The sequence below is a fragment of the Drosophila sechellia genome, chromosome 2R (assembly GCF_004382195.2).
Source record: "Drosophila sechellia strain sech25 chromosome 2R, ASM438219v1, whole genome shotgun sequence".
Classification (NCBI taxonomy): domain Eukaryota; kingdom Metazoa; phylum Arthropoda; class Insecta; order Diptera; family Drosophilidae; genus Drosophila; species Drosophila sechellia.
The window spans coordinates 1,608,268-1,633,712 of NC_045950.1; the positions used below are offsets into that span (position 1 = coordinate 1,608,268).

General features: G+C 36.5%; 1 protein-coding gene across 1 annotated transcript in view; it reads right to left on the reverse strand.

The window, feature by feature from the left end:
* Positions 1–211: 211 nt before the first annotated feature.
* Positions 212–25,445, reverse strand: part of LOC6620407 (transcription-associated protein 1) — a 56,354-nt gene continuing 31,120 nt past the window's right edge. The window contains exons 11-21 of the mRNA XM_032717068.1: positions 24,197–24,814; positions 20,846–22,238; positions 20,024–20,319; positions 17,476–19,062; positions 17,134–17,416; positions 16,279–16,429; positions 10,669–13,462; positions 9,447–9,983; positions 8,721–8,840; positions 5,662–6,879; positions 212–838 (exon numbers count right to left, since the gene is read on the reverse strand). Coding sequence (XP_032572959.1) covers positions 266–838; positions 5,662–6,879; positions 8,721–8,840; positions 9,447–9,983; positions 10,669–13,462; positions 16,279–16,429; positions 17,134–17,416; positions 17,476–19,062; positions 20,024–20,319; positions 20,846–22,238; positions 24,197–24,814 — 9,570 coding nt within the window. The 3' untranslated portion in view covers positions 212–265. The remainder of the gene's footprint in view (positions 839–5,661; positions 6,880–8,720; positions 8,841–9,446; positions 9,984–10,668; positions 13,463–16,278; positions 16,430–17,133; positions 17,417–17,475; positions 19,063–20,023; positions 20,320–20,845; positions 22,239–24,196; positions 24,815–25,445) is intronic.

Here is a 25,445-nt window from a genome sequence, read left to right on the forward strand (position 1 = left end):
GGCCCAAGTCCTTTAAAAGGACAAGATCAGTATTATAAAATTTGCTTATGAGAATCTGCCTTATGAATTAAATTATGGACTTTTAATTAACTATCCGACCTTTTATATTTTATGGTCGACCCCTCTTGAATAATGTTTAATGTCTGCAATGGTTAGTCAAATTGATAAGTTTTTTCTTTCAAATGTTATCATTTATTATACGGTTGCTTGGTGGCTTTCATACAAAATATCATTTTATTTGGTTTTTAGAGTAACATTTGCAATATTATAGCCAGGGATGCCAAGCAGGATCCATGCGACAAAGATTATCAATGTTGGTTGCCGATTGAACGAGTACGGAAATCTTCTTATTTTCAATGCTATCAAAATAAGATATTTTATTGAAACGCGTCATTATGATATCCACCGCTGAATTCACAATGTTTACTGAGTGCTCCATACAATTTCCCTCGGAATAACGGTCTTCGGAGCCTTCGATCAGTTTACATTCTCTGAAACCTTTTTTTTGCAGGGCTATTATTTCATCTCTTAAAATAGTTTGTAATATTGAGCATAATTTGTAATTTGGTTGAATAAAACACCGAGCTGTTGCCACAATTGCTGCAGATAAAGGTCCAGTTATTCCAAAATGTGTTATAAATTCACCAACATTCGGAGTCAGGCGAAATGGAACAGGTCTGTGTTGATTAAGCTGACACTTATCATCATTTACATCAAACTTAAAATAAGATATGTTCATTAGTCCTGAGTCTTGATGAAGGTACATCATATCCGCATTCAGTCGAGTAAGATTCAGAGCGTGTTCGCATAGGAATGCCAAAGCCAACTGCAGGGTAAGCTGAAAAATAAATAGAACATGTTAAGAGATGTTCTTGAATTAAAAAGATAACATTTGAAAAAAAGTATATTCTGTATAGGGTAGGCCACCTTAATATAAAGAAGACATCCGATATACCTGTTGTAGTGGACTTAGAAGAATAAAATATGTGCTCATCTAATACATGCGTAAATACATATGCACCCAAGAATTACGAAATCTTTCGAAACTGATCAAATCTGCAGTATTAGAAAAAAAAGGATATTTACAAAGCCCACCTATATACTTCACATGTTGGTATGAATACCTCAAAAATTGCATTACGAGTTAGTCGGTTGCGATATTTCGGACGAAAAGCGAACTTCGTGAAGCTAAAACACCAAAATCTGTTTCTTCTTAAATGTAATGCATTTGGATCGTAGCGGTTATTCAGGGTTATTCATTATATACAAGTGAAGATTCTATTTAAATTTTTAATATTTGCTCAAACATATTTCATATTAATGTTTTGTATATGTTATGTATAGCGGAAAATGATTGAACATTTTAAAATGTACTAAATAAAGGGTATGTAAATTAATTAACTTTAGTCTACTGGAATATGCATGCTAATTAAGGCACCGCAAGGCAAACAGTAAAAAGCCGATTCAATGTGGTCCGAGTGTACATATTGTGTACTTAAACAGATGATCCACACGCAAGAATCGGACGGACAAGCGAAATTAATAAGGCTTTGGTCATGAAGGGATCATCAAATTCCTTTGACCACATTTCAATAAAAGCAAGCACACCTCCGGACTTATTGACAATACACGAAGGAAGGTCTTTAATACAAAAAAGCTCAATAAAAGCGGACCATGGTGGCTCCCTTTTGGGATTCCTGAGGTTACTCGTAGAATACAAGAAAGAGAAGTTTTAAAGATGACCCGCTGCGTTCTGCCATTCAGACAACTTAAAATCCAATGTAGAAGATCAACAGGTAAACCTAATAAATCAAGTTTCATTACTAGAAAATGGTTAACAGAGTCAAATGCTGTACTAAATTGTGAGAAGTCTTAAAACTCACCACAAATCTGGATGCAGGGGAGCGGCCTAGCAACAGCGAAGACGGCTTCGATGCTGAGAGTCAAGGGCGGTAAGGTCGAACGGTAATTAATGGACCTTGGACCCCGGCAAAGCGGAGAGATTGTGAACTACGGTACCGCGCTGGACTTTGGACTCGAACTGGCCATAGGCACGGAGGTCGAACTGTAACGGTGCGGACTTTGGACATGCACAAAGAGGACGCACCGTGAACTAACCGTACATTAGTTGGACCTTGTAGCTGCAAGGAGCCGTTTTAACGCAAAGATAGTCGAGGAGAGTACCGGCGCGAGTAGCGCGGTCAGGACGCAGCCGCGCAATCGGACAGTTAGTAAACTAGACCACGCGTGGAAGGAATCAGTGAGTCAGAACGTGAAAAGAAGGAGATCGTGAGTGAGAACGCTCAGAGAAGTTGGTGAAGAGCAAACTGTGGAAGTGTCGGACAGCAAGAGGCCGGCAGGACACGGAAGGAGGAGCACTGTAAGTGAAGAGTGATCCTGGGAGTGGAGGTGAAGTACCTGGCAGGAGCAACGCGTACAATAAATCGACTTTAATCAGAACCTCTGCTTGTCTTGGTCGTGCAATCACTGAAATCATAAATTTGGTGGGACGAACACACAAACTCTCTGAGCTCAAAAATCGACCAAGAGAGTTTGGAATATAATTAACTAGCGACAACGATAGTAGAGTCAAGTCGTCAATAAAGTCATGTTGTGCGATACGGTGAAGAATACTCGATTTTTCTTCTAGGGACCACATTTCGTATATTGGGTATATTAAAATCACCTAGCACTACCAATTGGCCCTATCGGGCAGTCTATTTGAAACGGATTTGATGGCGTGCAAAAGATTTAGGCATTCTGGCAATTCAGTGGGCGGAATATAAAAGCACGGGCTATAAACAGATCTGTCTGAAAATGACAGCTTATATGCATATATACGCATATGAATTCTGCATAACGGGACTCGTCAAAAAGTAACTCATCTGGCGTGTAGATGGTAGACCGCCATTAAGACTCCACCTCCCCGTCTGGAGGGACGATTATGCCTGTTTATTATGTACATACCTGGGGAACTTCAGAGTTAAGTATCTCCGACTTTAACCAAGTCTCTGTAAACACAATATTATGGAAGACAAAGGAAAGGCAATCCGAAATTAGCTAGCTTAGGTAGCTTGATACTCTTGCATTTTGATAGGTCACGTGTGGTCTTATTTTTAATATTAGCTTTGCACTCTTTTACCAATATACTATCCGGCCAAAAATCACCAGACTAATAGTTCATTAGGAATAGTTACCTTGAAAAAAGAAATCTTTTCAACTTTATATTATCGGTTCTTGTTTTGTCTTGTATATTAGAAGAAAAAAAATGACATTATTTTCATTATATTTGAGTAGGCACTCAACACTCTTACCTTCACATTACTTTGCATAAATACAAGAAAATGTAAGTACTTCAAATATATTGATCGATTTGCTAGTCGATGGTTGTGCTTCAGAAATCGCACTGCGGCTATGCATGACCAGCTAGCCTCTTCCTTACTCCAGCTGATCTATTTAATCTATTATCCTACCCATAGTAGAGGATAGCTCAAATTTGTTCCCTTACCAAACTCGAAGTCGCTTAATAATTCCTGGAGCAGAGAAGGGATAAATAACCCCTTCTTTACACCTCGTTATTACACAAAATAAGCCAACGTCCGAATTTCTAAAGTAATACGACTCCTAGGTAAGTCCATTTGGTTTAAAGTAACTAGCCTATAAAGCTAAAAGGTGTCTATAAGGACAATCTCGGTCTACTCAAAGAATGAAGTGCTTATTATCATTAACAAACGTTTGCCCACCCTTGTAAAACCATAAAAAAAAATTTTACGTTTGCGCACCCTTAAAAATAACTAATTTCCTTAGCCCATCTCTTAAAAACAAACAATTTCAAATAAAAGCGTTTGCCCATCCTTCAAAAATTATTTTTATCGTTTGCCCACTCTTAAAAATAATTTATTTCGTTTGCCCACCTTGTAGGAGCCCGTTAGTTAAATCAAACGGATTTTAAAAGTAAAATGGCTTGGTTAAATTTTAGTATTTTCTTAACATAGGTGGGAATCTGGCAGCTCTGGCCTAACACCAGTTATCGCAACACTTCTTCTTGAATCTGTTTCCCGAGTATAAAAATGCGAAACTGACGGGTTTGTGGCACAACGCAGAAAAACCACGAGGTGGTAGGTACATCTGGAATTTTGGTAATATTCCTATGGAGTAGGAACGGCTAACTGTCTACCTTACAGTACAAAGCGTACTTTAATCATGTTTGGTAGCTCTCACAGGCTCATAAGTAGGGTGGGTTAAGACGCGATTTCTACAAACAACAAACGTCCTCGTAGAAGTGCATATAGGGGGTAATAGCAATTTTCGGTCTCTATTAAAATAACACGCCTCACGTAAAATAAATATTAGGCATGATTATGCTATATATAGTGTAGGTGCCCATAGCTCACGGAGACGGGAATTTTAAAGGAACCCCGCCACAGGTTGTTTGGCTAGCTGATTTTTGAAGGAAATTCATCACAAAGGTCGTCCGTCCGAAAGAAACGAGAATAATCAGGGAATAGCTCCGAAATGAATGTTAAGTTCTAGCTTAGGAGAATCAAGAATATGAGTCGCACATTATAATTAATTTTTTTCGTTTGCCCACCCTATAAAATACAATTTTTTTTCCCGTTACTGGTAGAGTAAAAGAGTATACTAGATTCGTTAAAAAGTATGTAAGAGACAGAAGGAAGCGTTTCCGACTATATAAAGTATATATATTCTTGATCAGGAGTAATAGCCAAGTCGATCCAGCCTTGTCGGACTGTCCGTATGAGCCTCGAGATCTCAGGAACTATATAAGCTAGAAGCTTGAGATTCAGCATACAGATTCTAGAGACAAAGACGCAGCGCAAGTTTGTTGGCCCATGTTGCTACGACCACAATGAAACCCACAAACCGCCAAAAACTGCCACGGCCACATTTTTGAAAAACTTTTCGATATTTTTCATATTTTATTAGTTTTGTTATTTTTTATCTATTGCCAGAAAAATATTTGCCACGCCCACTCTAACGCCTTAGGACCGGCCAAAACTGCCACGTCCACATTTTTGAAAAACTTTTCGATATTTTTTCATAATTTTATAAGTCTTGGAAATTTCTATCGATTTGCAAAAAAATATTTGCCACTCTTACGCCCTAAAGCTGCCCAAAACTGCCACGCCCACATTTTCAAAAAACTTTTCGGTAATTTTTTATAGTTTTAATAGTCTTGAAAATTTCTATCGAATAGACAAAACACTTTTTTCCACGCCCATTCTAACGCCCTTACGCTGCCGAACCGGTCAGCCAACACTTTGGAACAATTTTCAAATGGTTTCTCATTTTATTTACCAATATCGATATCCCAAAAAAAAAGTTATGAAATTTCACCTTCGCATTCACACTAGCTGAGTAACGGGTATCTGATAGTCGGGGAACTCGACTATAGCATTCTTTCTTGTTTCATTTATATACCCGATAAATACCACTTGATAAGTGCCGTTTGAATAATGCCGTACTAGTTGCACTTTTTGTACCATTGCTCTAAAAAATCAATATTCATCCTGATGACATTCGAATTTCACCTCGACATGTTTCAGAGAATTAAAAAACTTAGCTTAATAACCTTTTTGTATTGATTTTGGTCATAATAATAATAATGATATAATTACTTAAAAAATGCATATTGCTTACCATTTTTCGGAAATGCCAAAAGTCAGTAGCCGCCAAAAATGTTTTCAAAGCCCAATGTTTTAGTAATGTTTTTGGCACCATAGTCCATTGAATTTCAGAAAATATTTCTCTCAGTAGGGTATGTGTAGTTGGAGTTCCTCGTGCCTGTACTTCAGAAAGACGATCATAATACTTAACTATTGGCATGTCGTAGTCAACCTGCATACTTTGACAGCATTTTTTAAATATTTTTAACAATGAAATACTGTTTGGATTATCTTCTGCTAATCTCATTTGTGGCGATATTGGGACTACCCTTGGTACTGTTATGTTCAGAAATCTTCGACTTGTCTCTTTTTGCTTTTCTAAATAGTAATTCAACATGCGTTTCAACTGCAGGACTCTTTCTTCTCGGCGAGCATCTCCCAAACCTGAATCAAGAACTACAAGGTACGGATATATTTTCCCGTTAGTACCTCTTATGTATAACCTACGCGCTGCCGTATTATTTTTTTGTACAATTTCCACACGCGGCATGAATCTTGCGATTCTTACATAATAATGAGATGATAAGGGAATTAACAATTCTCCAGGAAGTTCAACCTCAGCTGTCTTCTGACTAAAGTTTGATAAAAACCTACACTTGTCTTCTATCAAAAATGATGTGGGTAATTTTTTAACTTTAGTCTCAAGGACTTTTATCCATGTTTTTAGTTTCGATATCAAGTTGTGCAATTTCATGGCACCTGGTTTTGAAAAATCGAAGTCATTAGTGAATTGCTCCTTCATTTTTTGAAATACTGGATCTTGAAAAGTAACTTGGGCGCGTCGAGCAAGAGACTCCGAGGCTGCTGAATTCGAAATTGAGGAGGTTACTGATCCCGGAACATTTTCAATTCCAATGCCAAACGTAGAACCCAGCTTTTTGACAAAATGCAACGTGTGAGGGGTTATGGTTGAATGTTGAACAGTGTCCCTTTTTTCAAAGGCTATGGCATAGCATTTAATTAAGCCTTGGCGTAGTTGTCGAAGAACTTCCTCGGTCCAGCTTTCTCTAAACCAAACCATTTGGTCTACAATTCCTTCCAAGGAACTTAATATTGTTGGATGTACTTCTCTCTGTAATTGCATCACCTTAGAGCACCGCCACATGGGCTGAGTTGCTTTAATGGGATTTATTGATGAAATGTTTCCGTGACTTGCTCCCCTTCCAAAACTTAAAGTAGTTCCATCCATGGTCTAAAAATAATAAAATAATAAAATATTTAGTTATCTTACGGCTTAATCTTAAATAATTTAGAAAAATAAATCTTTTGGACATTTTCAAAGCATTTATGTACATATATATATTTAATACCTACATATGTACACATTAAAACGCTGACAGTAGGGGTCACCACAATTTAAGACAGAAATTTACTCAAACCGGTCTTTAATTTTAAAAGCTTCCTACTTGAAAACTTACGGGTAGGGTATAGAAGAACTCTCTCTCGTTATACACGTTACTTTTAGAGTAAAAGGATAAAAGTATGTAAAGAAGAAGTTAATTTCCGAAAGTATAACAAAGGATATACTAAATTCGTTGAAAAAATGTAGCAGATATAAGGACATTTCTGACCCTACAAAGTTTATTTATATTAGGATTAGGACCGAGTCGGTCTGGGCATGTCCGTCAAGATCTCAGGAATTATCACAGCTAAAAAGTTAAGATTAGGCCTACAAACCACCCAAACGACCCACACTTTTTATAGTTCACATTTTTTAATTTTTTTATTACCTGTGTACGTATCTATCGATTTGTCACACTCCCTCAAACTCCAACAAACTGTCGTTCTCTCTTCCACTAGCTAAGTTACGGTTATCTAAAACTCTGCGAAATCGGGCTTAGCGATCTCTCTTGTTTTATTATCGATATGCCAAATACAACAAATTACGAGTTGCACACTATACCGCGCTAAGTCCCCCCAAGATTGCCACGCGGATAATTTAAATTAATGTTATGATGTTTTTACAATTTTTTGTTTGGTCTTTCCAATTTCTATAGTAGTTCCAAACTTTAATGATTATACCCTTTACCCGTAAAGTAAAAGCAAAGACACTAGAATAACAAGATGCGAAACACCATACGATTTTTTCAGCGTGTCTCCAGAGGTGGCTCCAGGCTCTTTCGAATTTTTGTTCAAGAGAGAGAGAGCGGAGAGCTCTACAGCGAACAGCTCTTTTCTACGCATACAGTGATAGCAGACAACTGTATGTGTGCACACGTATGCTCATGCATTGCAAATTTGACAAAATATGCCCATCACCTTAGAAGTTCAAGAGGTTCAAGAAGTTCTTAGACGTTCAATGTATTTTTGATCAGTTGTGAAAAATTCTTGTTTTGCATTGCCTTAACGTTATTATTATTAATATTATTAATATTAGAATTAGCCGAATCAATGTACATAATAACATAAAATTAATTTCAAAAATGACTTTATATTAGAATATTTTTCATTCGAGTATTCAGCTTGCGACCCGTGAAAAATAAATAAGGCAATGATTGTTGAGTGCTTGTGACCGCACTCCGTGCCTCAAGATATGACTATGCAATAAACAGTTTTCATATTTTTATTTATTTTATTAATTTTTATTACTTAAATTTTTAATTTTTAATTAAATTTTTTTTTTTAAATTAAAAATTTTTAATTAAATTATTAATTTATCTCACGTCGCAAGCTGAATACCCTAATGACAAGTATTCTAATATAAAGTCATTTTTGACATTGATTTTGTGATATTATGTACATCGATTCGGCTATTACTATTTTTAAGCTATATTTAAATAATAATAACGTTAGGGCAATGCAAAACAAGAATTTTTTACAAGTGCCAATTGATTGAGATTATAAAAAATCTCCGCTCTCTCTCTTGAACAAAAATTCGAGTGAGCCTGGAGCCACCTCTAGAGCCACGCCGAAAAAATCGGGTGCCAAAAAATCGTATGGCGAATAAATTAAAAATATATGTTTGTTGTCTTTTAAAGTACATAAACGATTATTGAACATAAAAAATGTACAAATTAAAAATAATATACTTACCGAGCATGAACTTTTTACAGCCTGTTCAGCAGTTTTATGTTTTTCGCGTTGTTCGATTTTTAAAGTCAAATATAAAGTCCGAATCGGGAAATATACCGCTTGAGGATAAAGGCGTCCAATCTGAATTAATTACAAAATAGGTTAGATTATTTGTATATTTTAGAAATACATGCAGGTTAGTACAAACTTATATTATTTTATAGAACCGTATTAGAAACAAGACTAATACCAAGATGAAAAAAAATAAAATCACTTTTCACAAGTGTGGGCATGGCTGTTTTGGGGAGTGGGCGTGGGAATATTATATGTATTATATGTATTATATGTACATATACTTTATATAGTCGGAAACGTTTCCTTATTCCTCATTCTTTTCATTACTTGTCCTGCTACTGTCTATCGTTGTGATTATAAAGAATATTAATAATGCTACGGGTTATTGATTATTTGCCTATTCTCGATACCATAGAAAATGGCAAAAATTCGATGCCACAATATCGCATAAATTTCGCAAACATAACTTTAACAACGCCAGTCCAGGGACAATCAATTTAATGGAATTGAACGAAAATTCTTAATTTAACGCAATGATGTGTTTTAAAAGCCGTAAAAATGTTTGCCTAACATAAACAGTCTAGCTATTAAGGGGACGAAACTATATTAAGTTGACTGGAGATCTTAATCCTAAAATGGAATATACATAAATGACACATTTGTTTTACTTACTTGGCTTAAGAGATTTAATATAACATCCCCTTCGAACTGTTCTAAGCAACAGAGCAACTGAGGAATCCATGGTAGCCAATAAGAGGGCGGAATGCCGGGCACATACTTTTCCAAAGTACTTATGAGGATTTTAGTACTATTATCATAAGACAGAAACCACAGAACTTTTGCAATATATTTTCGGGTTTTGCTTTCAATTTGATTTCTGCTTGCATGCAAATAACAAATTAAAGCATTGGCAGCTAATGCGATTTGCCTTTCTTTTAAAAATATTTGTTCCATATAGTCACCCCACATTGCCCACGCTTTGGTAAGGCCATCATGAAGCTGAGCAGCAGCACTAAATGATTTTCCAGCCTCTTCTGATCTTCCTATTTGTGCTAATAATAGCCCCTTTAGAGCATAAAATTCAGCGTTCATTTCACCAGTGAAGTATTTTAAATTGGTGGACTCGATTACTTCCAAAGCTTCATTAATTTCATTTTTTCCAGATGTTGATGGCATTTGCAGGTAGCATTTAACTTGCTGCCGAATTTTCTGCAAATTTAAGAAATTATTATAGATTGGGCACAAGCAAAAGTCGGTGGGTAAAATTATATTGGCATATTGATAGAATACTTAAGTACATTATGAACGTAAAATATTAAAATATTACAAAAAGATTAATAAGCCCCTTCACGTAATAAATACTTTTAATGAAATCTAGTAGACCCTCTCCGAAAAACAAATAAACAAGAGAGAATGCTATAGTCGAGTTCCCCGAATAACAGATAACCGTTGGCAAAGTTTTTTAGCAAATCGGTAGCAATTTAAGCGACTAAAAAAATTATGAACACATATACCATTTTTCAAAAATTTGGGCGTGGCAGTTTTCGGCGGTTTGTGTATACTAAATCTCAACCTTTCAGCCTTTTTTTTTAGAAAGTTTTTTATGCCTAAGATCTCGACGTTCAGTTCATACAGACGGACATGGCTACATCGACTCGGCTATTGATCCTGATCATGTATATATCATATATATATACTTTATATAGTCAGAAACGCTTCCTTTTGCTGGTTACATACTTTTCAACGAATCTAAAATAAAAGCAAATTTAGGGCATTTCTCAGAACAAAATGCGGTCGGACGATCAGTGCGCTACCACACTCTATTTGCAGATATGAATTTGGGAACTCCAAATCTTAATTAATATATGAACTCCATATTTTTTGATTTAATTACCTGAAAACAATCCACAATCGGAACAGACGGGATTGTATATATCCTGGATAATGTCTCCTGACAAACACCAGTCAAATTGTGTTTCCGAGCTATTTTTCCAAAAGAAATTATAGCTTGTGCTGAGGCGTGAACTCCTAGCATTGTACTTCCTTGATCCGATTGTTGTTCTAGGTGTTGTGTTATTATTTGATAGTGATGTTGTCTCCATGTAAATATGTCACTCCAATGCGATAAGTCATCAGAAATAATAGGTAAACGATTACGCCATGTTTTCACGATAGCTTTCATATCGTGGAGTGAATTATTGCGCGATTGAGCTAGTCCCTGGTGGATTTGACTTGCTTCATGAAGCTCCATAATTTGTTGTGATGCTTGAAGATACGGCAAATGAATATGTGAAACTATGTTCGGCAATCGACGCCACTCACGAATACATAAGCTGGATGCAATTTCAACATATCGTTCGATGTTGCCTGTTTGTCTTTCTTCTTGGTGGAGAATACTCAAATACCCTTTGTAAAGGTTGATTTTAAAGCCGTAGTGTTTCAAATAGCATTGTTCTGTTTTAGCCAGCGCGATTTTCATCAAATTCCAATCAGGTACGCGCCACGAACTTTCCAGAATCAAAAACATATTTTTGTCCTTATTAGTTTGGGCATAGTCCAGTAAAATGTCCCATTGGTTCAATTCCTTAGCACACCGCATCCAGTGATTTTCCCACAATATTAATTCACTATTAACATATGTATTAACTACGCCGTTACTTAAATCTTGTTTAAATTTGGTCATTGCCAGATCATAGGCACCTTGAGCTTCTTCAAAAAATCCCATTTGCTCATAAGAAACAGCTATATTTGTTTCCGGGTAGTGTGCAAATTTAAGCCATAGGCCAGCCCAAAGATCTTCCTCATGCATCGAAGAATACATTTTTGAAAGTGAATCAAATATATTATTTGATTGTTGTACATCCACGTCAGAGAATTGATTTTCACCGCCATCACTATCCTTGGATTGCATTGATTGATTAACGGCCATATCTTCTAAAACAAGTATAGCTCTATGCCATAGGTTATGAGATTTGCCTAGGTAAGCTAATAAATTAGGTGGAATATATATGGGTGGCGCACATTTGGTTAAACTCTCTACAAAAGTATTTAATGTACTTGGATAGCAGTCTTTTTGATTAACGTTAGTTCCAGACGATAAAAAGGGAACCAGTTCTTTTGTGATATTACACCTTTGATCTTCAGTGAATATACTCCAAATACGTGGAAACATAGATAGCCATATGCTTTGAGCTAACTGTGTATCAATATGACATAGCTGGGATGTGGCGACAAGCATCTGGTCGGTCCTAATATTTCGGTTTGCTTCTAAAAATTCAGCTTGCTTGTAAACTAGTTCAACCAGAGTAACACGTCGATTTGGTAGTATTTGTTGACAATCTTCTTTGCGATCAGCAGTGAACTCAAGTGTTAAATCGATATCAAACACGTCGTCTTTATCATCAACAGATTGTATAATATCAAAAGATTCGGAATGAGAGGATAAGAAGGATACAAAGGAATTTTCCTGTGTTTCTGATGAATTTACTGGAATGACTGAAGTAATGCTGGGTATTTTAAATTGTTCATTTGAACATTGAATTTGCATCATTGTATTGGCTGTTAAAATAAGCAATTCAATGCATTGTTTTATCCAATAATGGGAACCAATTGTGTCCCAAGCTTGGGAACAAATTATATATAACAATCGATCGTGAAGTCTACGCCGCATTGATGAGTCTAAAATCTCAAAAAATTTGGAGCGTACGTTTGGATTTTGAAAACGTAATCCGTTTAAAAAAGCTCCCTCCAGTTTGTTTGTTAACTCAGTTTGCTTAAGGATTTCATCTCTATATATAAAATTTATGATTTCCAAGAATTGTATATTGAGCTCAATTTCATCAGTGAATTTCTTTTCAACGTTTTGCATTAATTTTACCAGCAAGGCAGACTTTTCGCGAATAGAAGGAACTTGGGTCATAACATTTGGCTCTTTCGTTTTAATCCATTCATCGAGCATTTTAATTATACATTTTATAATTTTTACCTCCGTGCTCTTTTCAATTAGACTAACCAAAATGGTGCCAATGAAAAGTTTTCTGATTTCCACACTCATTACAAAGATCCTATTTTTGATTAATTCCAAAGAGAGAACTAGGAGTTCTAAAGGTAAAGCATTTGAATCAGGAGATTGGCTAATAACAGTATTACCACCAATGGCGTTTATGTGATCCTTTGTAAGACGATTCAATACCCTTATAAACTGGACTAAAATTCGATCAATATAACTTGCATTATTTGTAGTGCACGCTTTCAAAATCATTAAGGTACCAAAAAGCGAAGAAGCATTCGGTTGTGGACTCTTTTCGTAAAATGTTAGGTTCTCAGCGATCATTTTACTAACAGCGCTATATAATAGATCGAGATCTTCATGCTTATGTTGGGCGTCAGGTGGAAAAATTCCCATTATTCGAGTTAAAAACATATGCATTAACCGCACTATTCGTGTATTTTGATGAATTATACACAAGGACAGGCCTCGCTGAACCGGTCGTATAATTGACACCAACTGATCTGGATTTAGTATAGTAGTTAAAAATGTTAGAAAATCTATTCCAGTACATATGTTGTTTAAGTTGTGATGCGGAGTTTCCACTGTAGCAAGAACTTTATCAAGCCAATTAAGCTTAATATCAAATGGTTGAGGCCAGATCTCGGGACGCATCGCCATTTTTAATAGCATAACGCACCTGAAAATAAAGTTGTTGGTTTTACTATCATAATTATAAAAAAACTTGGTTTAGTAAATTAAATCACAAGCAAGAGAATGCTATAGTCGACTTCCCCAAACTATCAGATACCCGTTACTCAGCTAGTGCAGATGCGAACGCTAAATTTAATAATTTTTCTGGAGTATCAATAGATGTTAGATGTTTTGTATGTGTAAGAAGGGGCGCGGCCAAAGCGTTTTTGGTATACCGATAAAAATTTACAAGAAAATCAATCAATCAAAATCAAGACATTTTTTAATAGTGTGAATGTGGCAGTTTTGTGCGGTTTGAGGACGTTAAAAAAAAACTTCAGCAGCTTCTGTATTTATGGAAGCTGCGTGCTTAATCTCAACATTCTAGCTTTTATAGTTCCTGCGATCGAGGCGTCCATAGGGATAGAAGGACATGGATAGTTCGACTCGGCCATTGATCCTTATCAATAGTTCTGTAAGTAACGGGTATACAAATCTTTAGGACTTGTTACCCACAATATAATCGAATTATACATGTTACTCGTATAATAAAAGGGTATACTAGATTCGTTGAAAAGTATGTAACCGGGAGAAGGAAGCTTTCCAACCTCATGAGGTATATATTGTAACGAACTGTTTTCTTTGGTTCTGCTGGCTACGAATTTCAATGGCTTGCTCAGAGAGTTTGTTTGTTTGTCCGAACTAGGAGAAGACAGGGATTCAAATTAAATTAGCTTTATTGTCAGCCCGTTTCGCTAATGGACTTCTCAAGTCCTCGCCGTCTGTTGTGCGGGGTTAGTCCTTCGTCGTCCCTCTTATGCTGTCCCGAGTCTGCACACAGACTGGTTATTCGCGTACGTTTCTCAAACGGCTGACCACCTGTTCTTACTCCCGTACTCCTTATTCACTGTCTGCGCGTTCCTACTTGCGATTTCTAGCTTACTGCCGTTCTCACTTTTACGTTTCAACTGACTGCCGCTTTTACTTGCTGATCTCTTAGTGACCGACTGGTGACCGAGCCAGCGTCCTAACCGTGCGACTACCACATGAACCAAAGACAAACTCTCCTCGACTAACGGCGTAGAGCTTCGCTTGCGCCGTCCCTTTATATGCCGCGGGGATCCCGTTAATTCCTTTTTGCGCCCGCTCGGCCCATTCAGGTACAAAGTCCAACGAATGTATCGAAAGTTCACCGTTACCGTTCGACCTCTGTGCCCTTGGCACGGTCTTCCCGCTGGCCTCCAAGTTCCACTATTTCCCGTTTAACCTGGCTGCCCTTGACCTCCATTCCGGCTATTTCGCTGTTCATATGAAAAAAAAAAAAAAATGCATCTCAACAAGTCCCGATCGAATCGATGGATTAGCACGGAAAATGTTACCCCCACTCTGATTTCAGAGGCTACTTCCTCCTCAAGCCTGAAAAATCTAAACACAATCTGACCTCCTATCGTCCGATTAGTTTGTTGGCAATCCTATCCAAAATACTCAAAAGAGTATTATGAGCAGAACTCTTTTTGTACTGTACGAGGCCGTACTGATCCCTGCTCATCCGTTTGTTTTCAGACTCTCCCATTGAACAACTGAGCAATGCCACCGGCTTGTTGAGCGAATTGTGAAGGCTTGACCTCCACCCCAAATGTCACCCCAACCCATTTAATTATTGTCCAATTCAACATAATTTTAATTATTAATAATAATAAAATAATAAAAAAAACTAGTATGTCGAAAGAACATGGACGATTCTTATTTTTTGTATATACTTGCTTGCATGAAAGAACAGCTAATTAGAAAATCTTACGAAAAACTATTACACTTGGCAGCAGATAAGTGCGTTAAGGATATGAGCATTGGTTTCGAGCATTGAGAATTAATATTGATCATTTCATTAAGCGCCTTTTGTGAATTTCATTCAGTGCCGATATCTATACACAATAGAACCTTGGATAGTATTCCTAAGCATTGTATTCCGTTTCATGCACTCCATATTTCAAAGAGAAAGCATGTCCCGGTTGATGTAAACCAATGCTAGGGAAATTAACAGAATCTTCTAGTTAGTCCGATTGGTAAAAATTACTTAATTAAGTGGAATATGAAATTAATAACCCAGTGTATAGAAGGACCCAAGTAGCTCCTAGTGATTTCGTTTGAAATGGAACTATAGTTTATGAGCTTTCTGAGCACTTTAATATGATAATGACAATTATAAGGATCGATACGAAGTAGTTGATATTGATAATTGCCAGTTAACTCAAAATTTAGAGGCGTTTTAGAACCGGCTAGACTTAGGCCTTAGATAAGTAATTTTAATGAAACACTGTTGCCATTTGTTCATAAAAAGCGTTGTCGATCTGCAGTTAGACAGTCTCTCGAGAAAGCGCCAAACACAAAGACGTGAAAGACTAAAATACGAAAATAAAAGTTATCGATATCCAAACCTGTTAAGCTCCGTAGATCCTAAAGGTTTGCTAGAGCATTCGAATTTTTAAAATCAGTTCTTGAATAGCTCTGGTATAATTTTATTTTTTTTTTATTATTGCCTCGTCCATTCTGTTTCACACTATATTTTTATCGCTCTATCGCATTGTCGGACCGACGCTAAGCAGGACAGTCAATATATCGTTTGTAATATAAGGCAAGGTAGGAAGAGGATGGATGAGAATGACGTTTATATGCACACAATCTGTCAATTCTTTGTTTCTTTTTATTTATTAGTGATGAGATTGATGACAATGATTCAGTAGTGATCGTACTTAACGTTTAAATAAATTTGTGCGCGGCATTCCTGGTATGAATATAAGAAATGGGTACAACATAAATACATACCTTCGAGACAAACTTTCCCCTGGCGAAAGTATTGGCGCTTGCGGGTCATTAACCTGACATGCTAAACGTATCAAGAAATTTAAAACCGTATCACAGTAGGATTTGTCTATTGATCGCAGTATGTCATCAGGCTTAGTATGTGATCCCACTCCTGTATAAATAAAAAAGTAAAATATTATATATTATTTCTTTATCAGTTCTTATAAGGTTATGTTGTTTGTTCCTTTCAGTACTTTATATGGATCTATATTATGTTCATAATCATACCACTTGATACTTTTGCTAAATAGATTATGAAATGAATAAGATTGGGGGCAAGTCAAGTAGTTAACAAATATATTGAATTTTTAATTTTAAATGAATAACTCTTGTTACACCATTTGCTGCGTGAGTAAATATATTTTGATTTCTACATCTATCAACCCACTTTTCAAAAGTGTGGGCGTTGCAGTTTTTTGCGGTTTGTGGGCTTTAGAGTGGGCGTGTCAACATGGGTCAACAAACTTGCGCTGCGTATTTGTCTCTAGAATCAGTATGCTGAATCTCAACCATCCAGCTTTTATAGTTCCTAAGATCTCGACGTTTATACGGACGGACGGTAAGTTGGACAGACGGACATGGCTAGATCGACTCAGCTATTGATCCTGATCAAAAATATATATACTTTATAGCCGGAACGTTTTCTTCTGCCGGTTACATGCTTTTCAACGAATCTATTATACCCTTTTACTCTACGAGTAACGGGTACAAATATCCAACAATTTTTCAAAAATATGGCCGTGGCAGTTTTGGGTGGTTTTAGGGCATTAGAGTGAGCAAAAAGTTACTTGGCAAATCGATAATTTTTTTACTTTCCTTGGACTGTTGTTTCTCTTATAATATCGAATGACTTTTTTCGAGTTTCAACAAAATCGATCCCTGATCGTTTTACTGAGCTTTCCTGTATTAACTCCTCTTCGGTTCCATCTGTTTTAGTTTCTCGATCATCCTTAATACGATGAAGCTCCCATTTTATAATAACTTCTGCTAAGTCCACGGCAAGTTTTTTATGTTCGATAGATGCAGTAGGAGGAAACCCAAGGCGCTGCATATAGTTAATCAAGTGTTGCACTAGTTGATGTCGAACCGGAAAATACACCTGCAATAAAAATTAACTAATTACACTGTTGTTTTAAAAAAAAACAATTTTTTTCATACTTTATAATGACGAATAATGAGCTGCAAAATATGAAATAACTGCTGCATAGCGTGACCTTCCTCAACTATAATTTTTTTTGTCCAGTGTGTTAGCATAGTATTTCCATCCTCCATTCGCAACGGCATAGCTGGCGTTAGAACATCAAGTGCCTGCTTAACAATAGATCTGGCCTCTAATGCATGTCCTTTCAGCAAAGAATGAAATACTTGTAAAACTATTTTCTTGTGGATGGCCAATCTTGCGATTATATGCGAAAGTAATAAGTGACCGTGGTATCGTGCAGTAGGGTCCACTGAACTTTTACTCAGCAAACAGGGCCAGGCAAAGGTCATGAGGCGTCTAAGCTTGTTACCTTGGCGCTTATTATTAGCATCTCCGTCATGTATGTGCTGAGATGCACGTTCTACCAATAAGCATGCTAGTTGTAACAGAGCAATTCTTACTGCATCATCATATTGTTTATCTGGGTCAAACACCTTATTGATAAAAACGGACACAATATTTTTTTCATCTTCTTGATACGGGGTCGGAGGAGCCCCAATTAGTTTATTTCCTTCACCTTTATCAAAACTTACAGCAAAACAGGGTATTATGACTGCTGTAATTATTTTCGCTTTTAGCTCTTCTGAAAAAAAGCTGTTATTAAAGTTTTCAACAAAGTAAAAGAACGCGTTTCGTTTCCAGTTAACTGTAAAACTTTGTGCTACCGTGTGTTGCAAGAAGTCTCGCAGGAAATAGACATCCGGTATAAATCGAAAGCATAAAGCCCTTAATAATTGAAACAGCAGTTCAATGTCATTTGTATTGTTAGAAAAATAATGCAAAAGTATTTTTCCAATCAAATGCCATAGATCACATAGAACGTCTTCAGAGCTTAATGTACTTAAATAATTCTGCCAACAATTTTTAAGGGCGTCAACAATATCTTGTCGTGTTGGTATCCATTGATCGTCTGATTCCATTAATGTAAAAATTATTAAAACGGCTTGGTGCTGAATCTCATATTTGAGTGCTTCTGGAAATTCTGTCTGTGTATTTAAATAATGTATTAAATTATTATACCGACTACTTTTAATAACTGCTCGAAATGATACTCCCGTTTCGTGTTTCAACAAGTATATAAAAAGACGATTCCATTGCGGATCTATCATAAGAGACTCCGTTAAAAATAAATCCACTGTTTCTGTTGGAAATCGTTGAAGAAACTTAATCAGGGCTTCTCGATATGGACTCGATGCCTCAATCATTAGGTTTTTCTCGGTTTTTAAGACAAGTTGGCACAGCTTTTCAATGTATTTTACTGATGCTGATATATAGAAAAACATTTCGATTAGTATGACAATTTTCTGTTCATATTCTCCACCTTTCGATGATGCAAAAAAATTAACGTTTGGACTTGTGGATTTGTATTCACTAACAAATATTTCCATAATTTTAGAGCAATGTTGCAAAATTTGCTCGCTTAACTTCTCATTGAACATTTGAGGAAAGATCTGAGTAAAGTAAGATAGCCGTTTTATTGCTGGTATTGATAAATTTCTGTGGTCGCCCAATTTTAAGAGCAGTGGGCGCATTGCAGATTGTATCTGAAAAAAATATAAAAATGTAATTATTCTTATATAATGAATGTAAAGAAAAATGCCTTAAAGCAGAAAAATACACGATTCCTTTTATCACCCGGAGAGCACAAATAGCGGTGATCATATACAATATACAAATCAAGTTCTCCGACTTTGTTGATATTGATCATATAAGTTACGAACCCTCTTCTTGCGCCCTTCGTCAGGTCTCACCAGCGCTCGGCTCTCGTGTTTTCGGGCCCCGTCAGCAGGCGACTCGGGGCCTGTCTAGTAACATGTTTGTGTAAGTTACGGACTCACCAGCGCTCGGCTCTCGTGTTTTCGGGCCCCGTCAGCAGGCGACTCGGGGCCTGTCTAGTAACATGTTTGTGTATGTGTGCATTCGGAACAAGTGCCGTTGGTCGCACTCAGGGTGAGGGGTCAACGGGGGAAGCGTATATAAAAGCAGCGGGACGGGAGAAGAGCAAGGCAGTCTCGAACGGACACATAACGGAACCGCTAGCAGATCGCGAACTGAATCTTAAAATAAAGCTAAATGTAAACTCGAACCCTCTTAACTATCTTGACTATTATTTGGAGAACCACAGCATGTTGGTTGTCATATCAAGGTGAGGTATGCGGCAGCGAGTGCCGAGAACCCTGATGCAAGTGCAACTTGCGTTAACTTATATATTATGAGGAAATGGATAATTCTGTACAAATGCAGAGATCAGTTTGGAGAAAGAGAGTTTGGATAGAGTTTGTAAAAAATGAACATATTTAAGCTTAGCTCAGCAATAGTTGTTAGAACCGTTTCAGAATTTAAGAATTAAGGAAACTAGACTATTTGGTAACATTTAATTCAATCTTTCGCTTTTATCATCGGTTGCCATAAACTTGAACATGTTTTTAAAAACGATAACATTTTATAAGGTTGTGATGTCTATTGTGAAATTGGCAATATTTCAAATATCCTAAAAATGCATACCTTTTCTTTTTCCAGAGTAACTCCAGTTATAAAATGCTTCATGCAAAGAAACGCAGTTGTCTGAAGTTCTGATTTATCACTTTCCATTACTTTAAAAATTATATTTATTATTTTTTCTTTGTATCCGATATCACTTATATAGTGGCATGCTGCTAAAGCTCGCAACGCACTAGTCCTAAGTGGTATAAGATTCGGAACGTTTTTGTAACAGTCCAACTTTGCTAATGTGGCATCTTCGGCTTCACTTAGTGTTAGTAACTCGTGAAAAAATAATTTGTGGTAGGTATTCGTCAAATCTGAAAATTATCAAATAAAATCGCAGGTTAGAAAGAATTTTAAACTTGGTCTTCATACAAGAAAACTCAGAATTAAGTTAATTATTTGCAAAGTGCAAATAAATACAAGAGATAATGCTATAGTCGAGTTCCCCGACTATCAGATACTCGTTACTCAGCGCGGGAAATTTTTTTTTTTTTGCAAATCGATAGAAATATACAAGATTAATAAAAATGTGAAAAAATATCAACCTTCTTTTAAAAAGTGTGGGCGTGGTAGTTTTGTGCGGTTTGTGGGCGTTCGAGTGGGTGAGGCAACATGGGTCAAAAAACTTGCGCTGCGTCTTTGTCTTTAGAATCTGTATGCTTTCTAGCTTCTATAGTTCCTGAGATCTAAACGGACAGACGGACAGGGCTAGATCAAGAATATATTTACTATATATAGTCGGAAACGCTTTGAACGAATCTGCTATACCCTTATACTCGACGAGTAACAGGTATAAATATTAAAAACAAAAATCCTTTTTACTAAATTAATTTAGCTTACCAATTGTAAAAAGTCGTGGCTCCAAAGTTGTGCAGAATGTATTGCCATCCATAAGTCCGATTTGCGCATTTGCAGGTTGATGTCTCAATAAATGCTTCTTTGGCGGTATAATGTCAGCGAGAACGTCTTTATGCGGATCCATAACTTCAGAAACGGTTTTGGATTGTATTGTACCAATATGTTTAAGTAGTATCATAGATTCTTCTCTAACAATGGTATTAGGGCTTGTGATGTGCCGCACTAGTTCGTGAATAACTTCATAAGTGGCTTTGACTTGTAAATCTTTTAGATCTATATTTTTATAACAGTCGTTTATTGGTGTTAAACAAATTTCCAACATGCTTTTCATATAACTTTTTGTTATTTCAATAGCACCATTAGAAACATCTCCCTCTAGGTCCATTAATACAAACATGAAAGCTTTTAAAAAATTAAAGAGATTTTGAAAGAGGGCTCGCAAAGACATATGTTTGCATAAAAATTGAATAGCTTGGCAACCGCCTACTTTTGAGTACCATGGCCGATCATAGCATAAGGATACCATTTTTTCAGCTAGATACTGTATTATGGGCAATTTACACGCTCTGTCTTTATTACCCATAATATTTGTTGCAGTTTCAAGTATAATACCCATACAAGCTATTCCGGGTTTGCATAACTCCTTTTCTTCATGACCCATGCAAGAGGCCAAAGCATCTATTAATATCATGGGGTCGATTCCATGCGTGGCTTGGTAGCCCTTTTGTGGAAAAGGTCCGGCTTGTTGTGCAATAGCTACCATAGTATAATGCCTGACAACAGCAGCCATTACTGGGCACACTGAATCACGCAAGTCCTTTGTTGCTGATGCAACCAACATACCTATGAGGGCTGTCTGATGCGTTTCTCGTACAGTTTCGTTTCCGACTTTATGTTGAAACGTAGACCAATTCATAATTTTATTTTCAACAAAATCTACATGTGTAAAAAGTTTCAGGAGCATATGTTTTTCATCATCCAAACTAATAAAAGCAGCTAAGAAGCACCTGATTACTTCCCAGCTTTGCCTCCTATAAAACTGGTCCGTAGAATTTGATCCCAATGCTCGAAAGGCGGACTTAATCGCCTCATCGACAGGAAAATCTATTGGCGTTTCGTATTCCTGAAAATAAGTTACGATGGAAATGGTAGGCTTGTCGTTTACAATATATGACAAAGCTTGTGGCTCCACCATCATTTTTCGATTGCCGCCACCAAATTTTCCTAGAACGCGAAAGGCAACCAAGGCGGCGTTATCCTGATTTCTTAAAGTTTTCCACAATGCTTGCATTAAAGCAGCTCTCACTGGTTGTATATGATCATACAAAAAGTCTGGTTGCAAATTGTCAACGCAAAGCTCTAATGTTCGCAGGCCCTAAAAAAAAGTTGTGGAAATTAAATATTTTTTGTTAAAATTTCAAAATATTTGTTTAATTTTTAAAGTTTCCTGATTATATTCCATTATTAAAAAAACAAGCATATACATAGAAAATGGAATAAAATAAAACAAATGAGAAAGCGCTATAGTTGAGTTCTCCAACTATCAGATATCCGTTACTCAGCTAATGGAAATGCAAACGCGGTTCTTATTAGCTAAACAGACACTCTTAAAGCAATCAATACTATCTTTTTTTTTATTTTTAAGTCTTACTAATATTTATTTATATTTATATATTTCCGCGGTTACTCTATTCTTTTCTATAACGCATCTATCTTCTCGCTAATCGAGCCGTACAATACACGACAGCGCCCCTCGGTTGGTCGGTTGGTTGTGTAGAAAGTGTAAACAAGGGACTGCGCGCAAAAAAATAAAATAAAAAAAATAATATACGTATAAATCTTCTGACCGACGCTGCCCGCCTAACTAGGGTAAGCCAGGTCGTTCAAGTTTTCAAATCCAGGATTAGCTGGGTAGTAATCGAGGTAGCAAACATAATAATAGAGTCGTAATCGGTTATGGTACCGGCTGACTGCTCGCATTCGTCACAGTTGAAAGGGGGTTGGTGGATGACAGTTTCCATACACCAAGCTCTATTCGCTTGCCAAAGCTAATCCAGGTCTTTCGAGATGTTCGAGGCTCAGAGATCGGAAATTATATTTTCAAAAGGTTGCTCAAAAGGTTTGTTAACGTTAAGAACGACTTTCGATATGTAACCGGACTATTAATTGAAGCTCTGTTTAATTAATTAACGTTTAAACCTCTAATAGAAATTATATATAGAATCATCATATAAAAAAATAAATCGATAAAAAGTATTTGTATAGTAATATTACTTCTGGCTACACATCCAAAATGAAATGTTATACATGTTTATGTTTAATGATATATTTGGATGAGACTTTTTTTTAACTGTAATATGAGTGTTAAGCCAGTCTAGAGTATATGAATTTATTGGTCATTGGTTAAACTATTAAAACAGCATCACTACAAATAAACTAGTATCGGTTATAGAACTGAATCTGGTAATAGGGTTTATTCACCATTACCCTACCAAACCTACACCTGCCTAGCACTACATTTTCAACCATTCCATATTTAATGAGCCTTCATAAAAAATGTTTTCAATATTGAATTTTCTATTTTGAATGCCAAATCAAAATTTTAAATTATTATACCTGTCGTGTCTCCAAGCCGCATTGTTATGTGAAAGCATGCCAACGTTGGAGACATAGTTCAACTTTACTGCACCTGTGCAGCAATATCATCGTTATCTATATAGTTCTCCCCTTCCGCAATCTATCTCTTTGTCTAGTCACATTAGTTGAAAAGTATGAAGACCATAGAAAGAATTCTTGATTGGGATCAACAGCCGAGTCGATCTGGCCATGTCCGTGTGTCCGTCCGTTCCCATAAATTTGAGATCTCAGGAACTACAAAATCAAGAATGTTGAGATTAAGCATGCGACGCAGCTCAAGTTTGTTTACTCATTTTGCATGCCCAAAAACCACCCAAAACTGCCACGCATACACTTTTGGTAAATTGTGTGTTTTTTTCACTTTATTATCAATTCTTGTAAATTTTTATCGATTTGCAAAAAAGAAAATTTATGCCACGCCCAATTAACGCCAAAACTTCCACACTTTTGAAAAATGTATTGATTTTCCTTCGATTTATTGTATGTCTTTTAAATGTATATCAGTATACCAAAATAACTTTGGCCGCGCATCTCCTTACACTTACAATGTAAAACACATTTTTTTCATATTATTCCTCAATATCTAATAATCGCTTTCACATTTCCACTAGCTAAGCAACGGTCGAGAAACTCGACTATAGCGGTATCAAAACATAATGAAAAAATAATTGAAAATTTAAAGACATATGTAATTACCTGACTTATTAACGTAGGAGATCCGTTTAACGCAGAAACTAAAGGGTCCATTAACATTGGTAAATAGGGCAGTAAAGATGACAAGCGGACCGGAACTGTAAGGCAGAGTTCCACGAAAAGATCTCGCATGTGCTGTTTATGAAATCCACTCTGCAGGCGATTTAATCCTTCTAAAAGGTTTGGTAAAAGTGGCAGAAACTCTTGGTATAATAGGTCATGGCTTCCTCCTCCAATCGATCTAAACAATGCCCTCAGAAGTAAAAAGTAGTTATACGGCTCTTCCGATATCAAAGCCAATTCCATGGATCGATTGACTATTTTATGGAGATGTGGACGCAACATCTGTTCATTTTCGACCGGAAAAAGACTTACGCTGCCGAATACCAACTTGAATAACCGCAGATACAAGTTGGAGCGTTCCAAGTTGGATCCCATTTCTTCCATTTTGTTCAATAGATATTCCACTAGCACAGTGGCAAACAGAGGTGAAGTAGTAGGATTTGCTAAAAAGGAGTTCGCTATCACTTGTAAGGACTGATTTTTGTAGATCCTTTCCACCAAGAAATTAATTGTAGTTGAAAATATTTCTTGAAAGTTTTGGGAGTGCATCATTAAAAACTGTTGAATAAATAAAAAGAAGCAATTAGTAAATATAATTAAAATAATGTAAGCTTAGCTTTGGTTATCATAGAAAAAGGACCCTTGCTAAGAGCTTATATATATAATCGAATGCTTACTCGCCAAGGCTTTGGAGCTTTTAGAATCAAATACAAACTATACAAACAACGCAAACTATAATTTTAAAAACATTAATCGTTAATTAAAACTCCAACCAGAGGTAATGCTAAAGTTGAGTTCCCCGACTATCAGATACCGACAGCTAGTGTAAGTGGTAATTTACAAGACTATTAAAATAGTGCGGGCGGGGCAGTTTTGGGTTTGTGTGCGTTAGAATGGGCGTTGTTGACCTAGTCAACAAAATTGTTTCCCTGGTCGGGGACTAAAATTTCCATTGTTCCGCTTCTTAAAGGAAACATCCACGAAACCAAAGGTAACGAAATACGAAGAACACTTTCGAACTGTGTCCAAATATCTGGAGGAAACAAAAAAGAAGAGGAAAGAGGAAATAAAAGAAGAAAACTATTTGTACTAAAAGGAATCGAACCCGACGTCGCCCCTCTGAGATTCAAATAGCCCTTAGAGACAAGGGATTCTGCTGCAAAAATGGTTAGCAACATATTTAACAGGA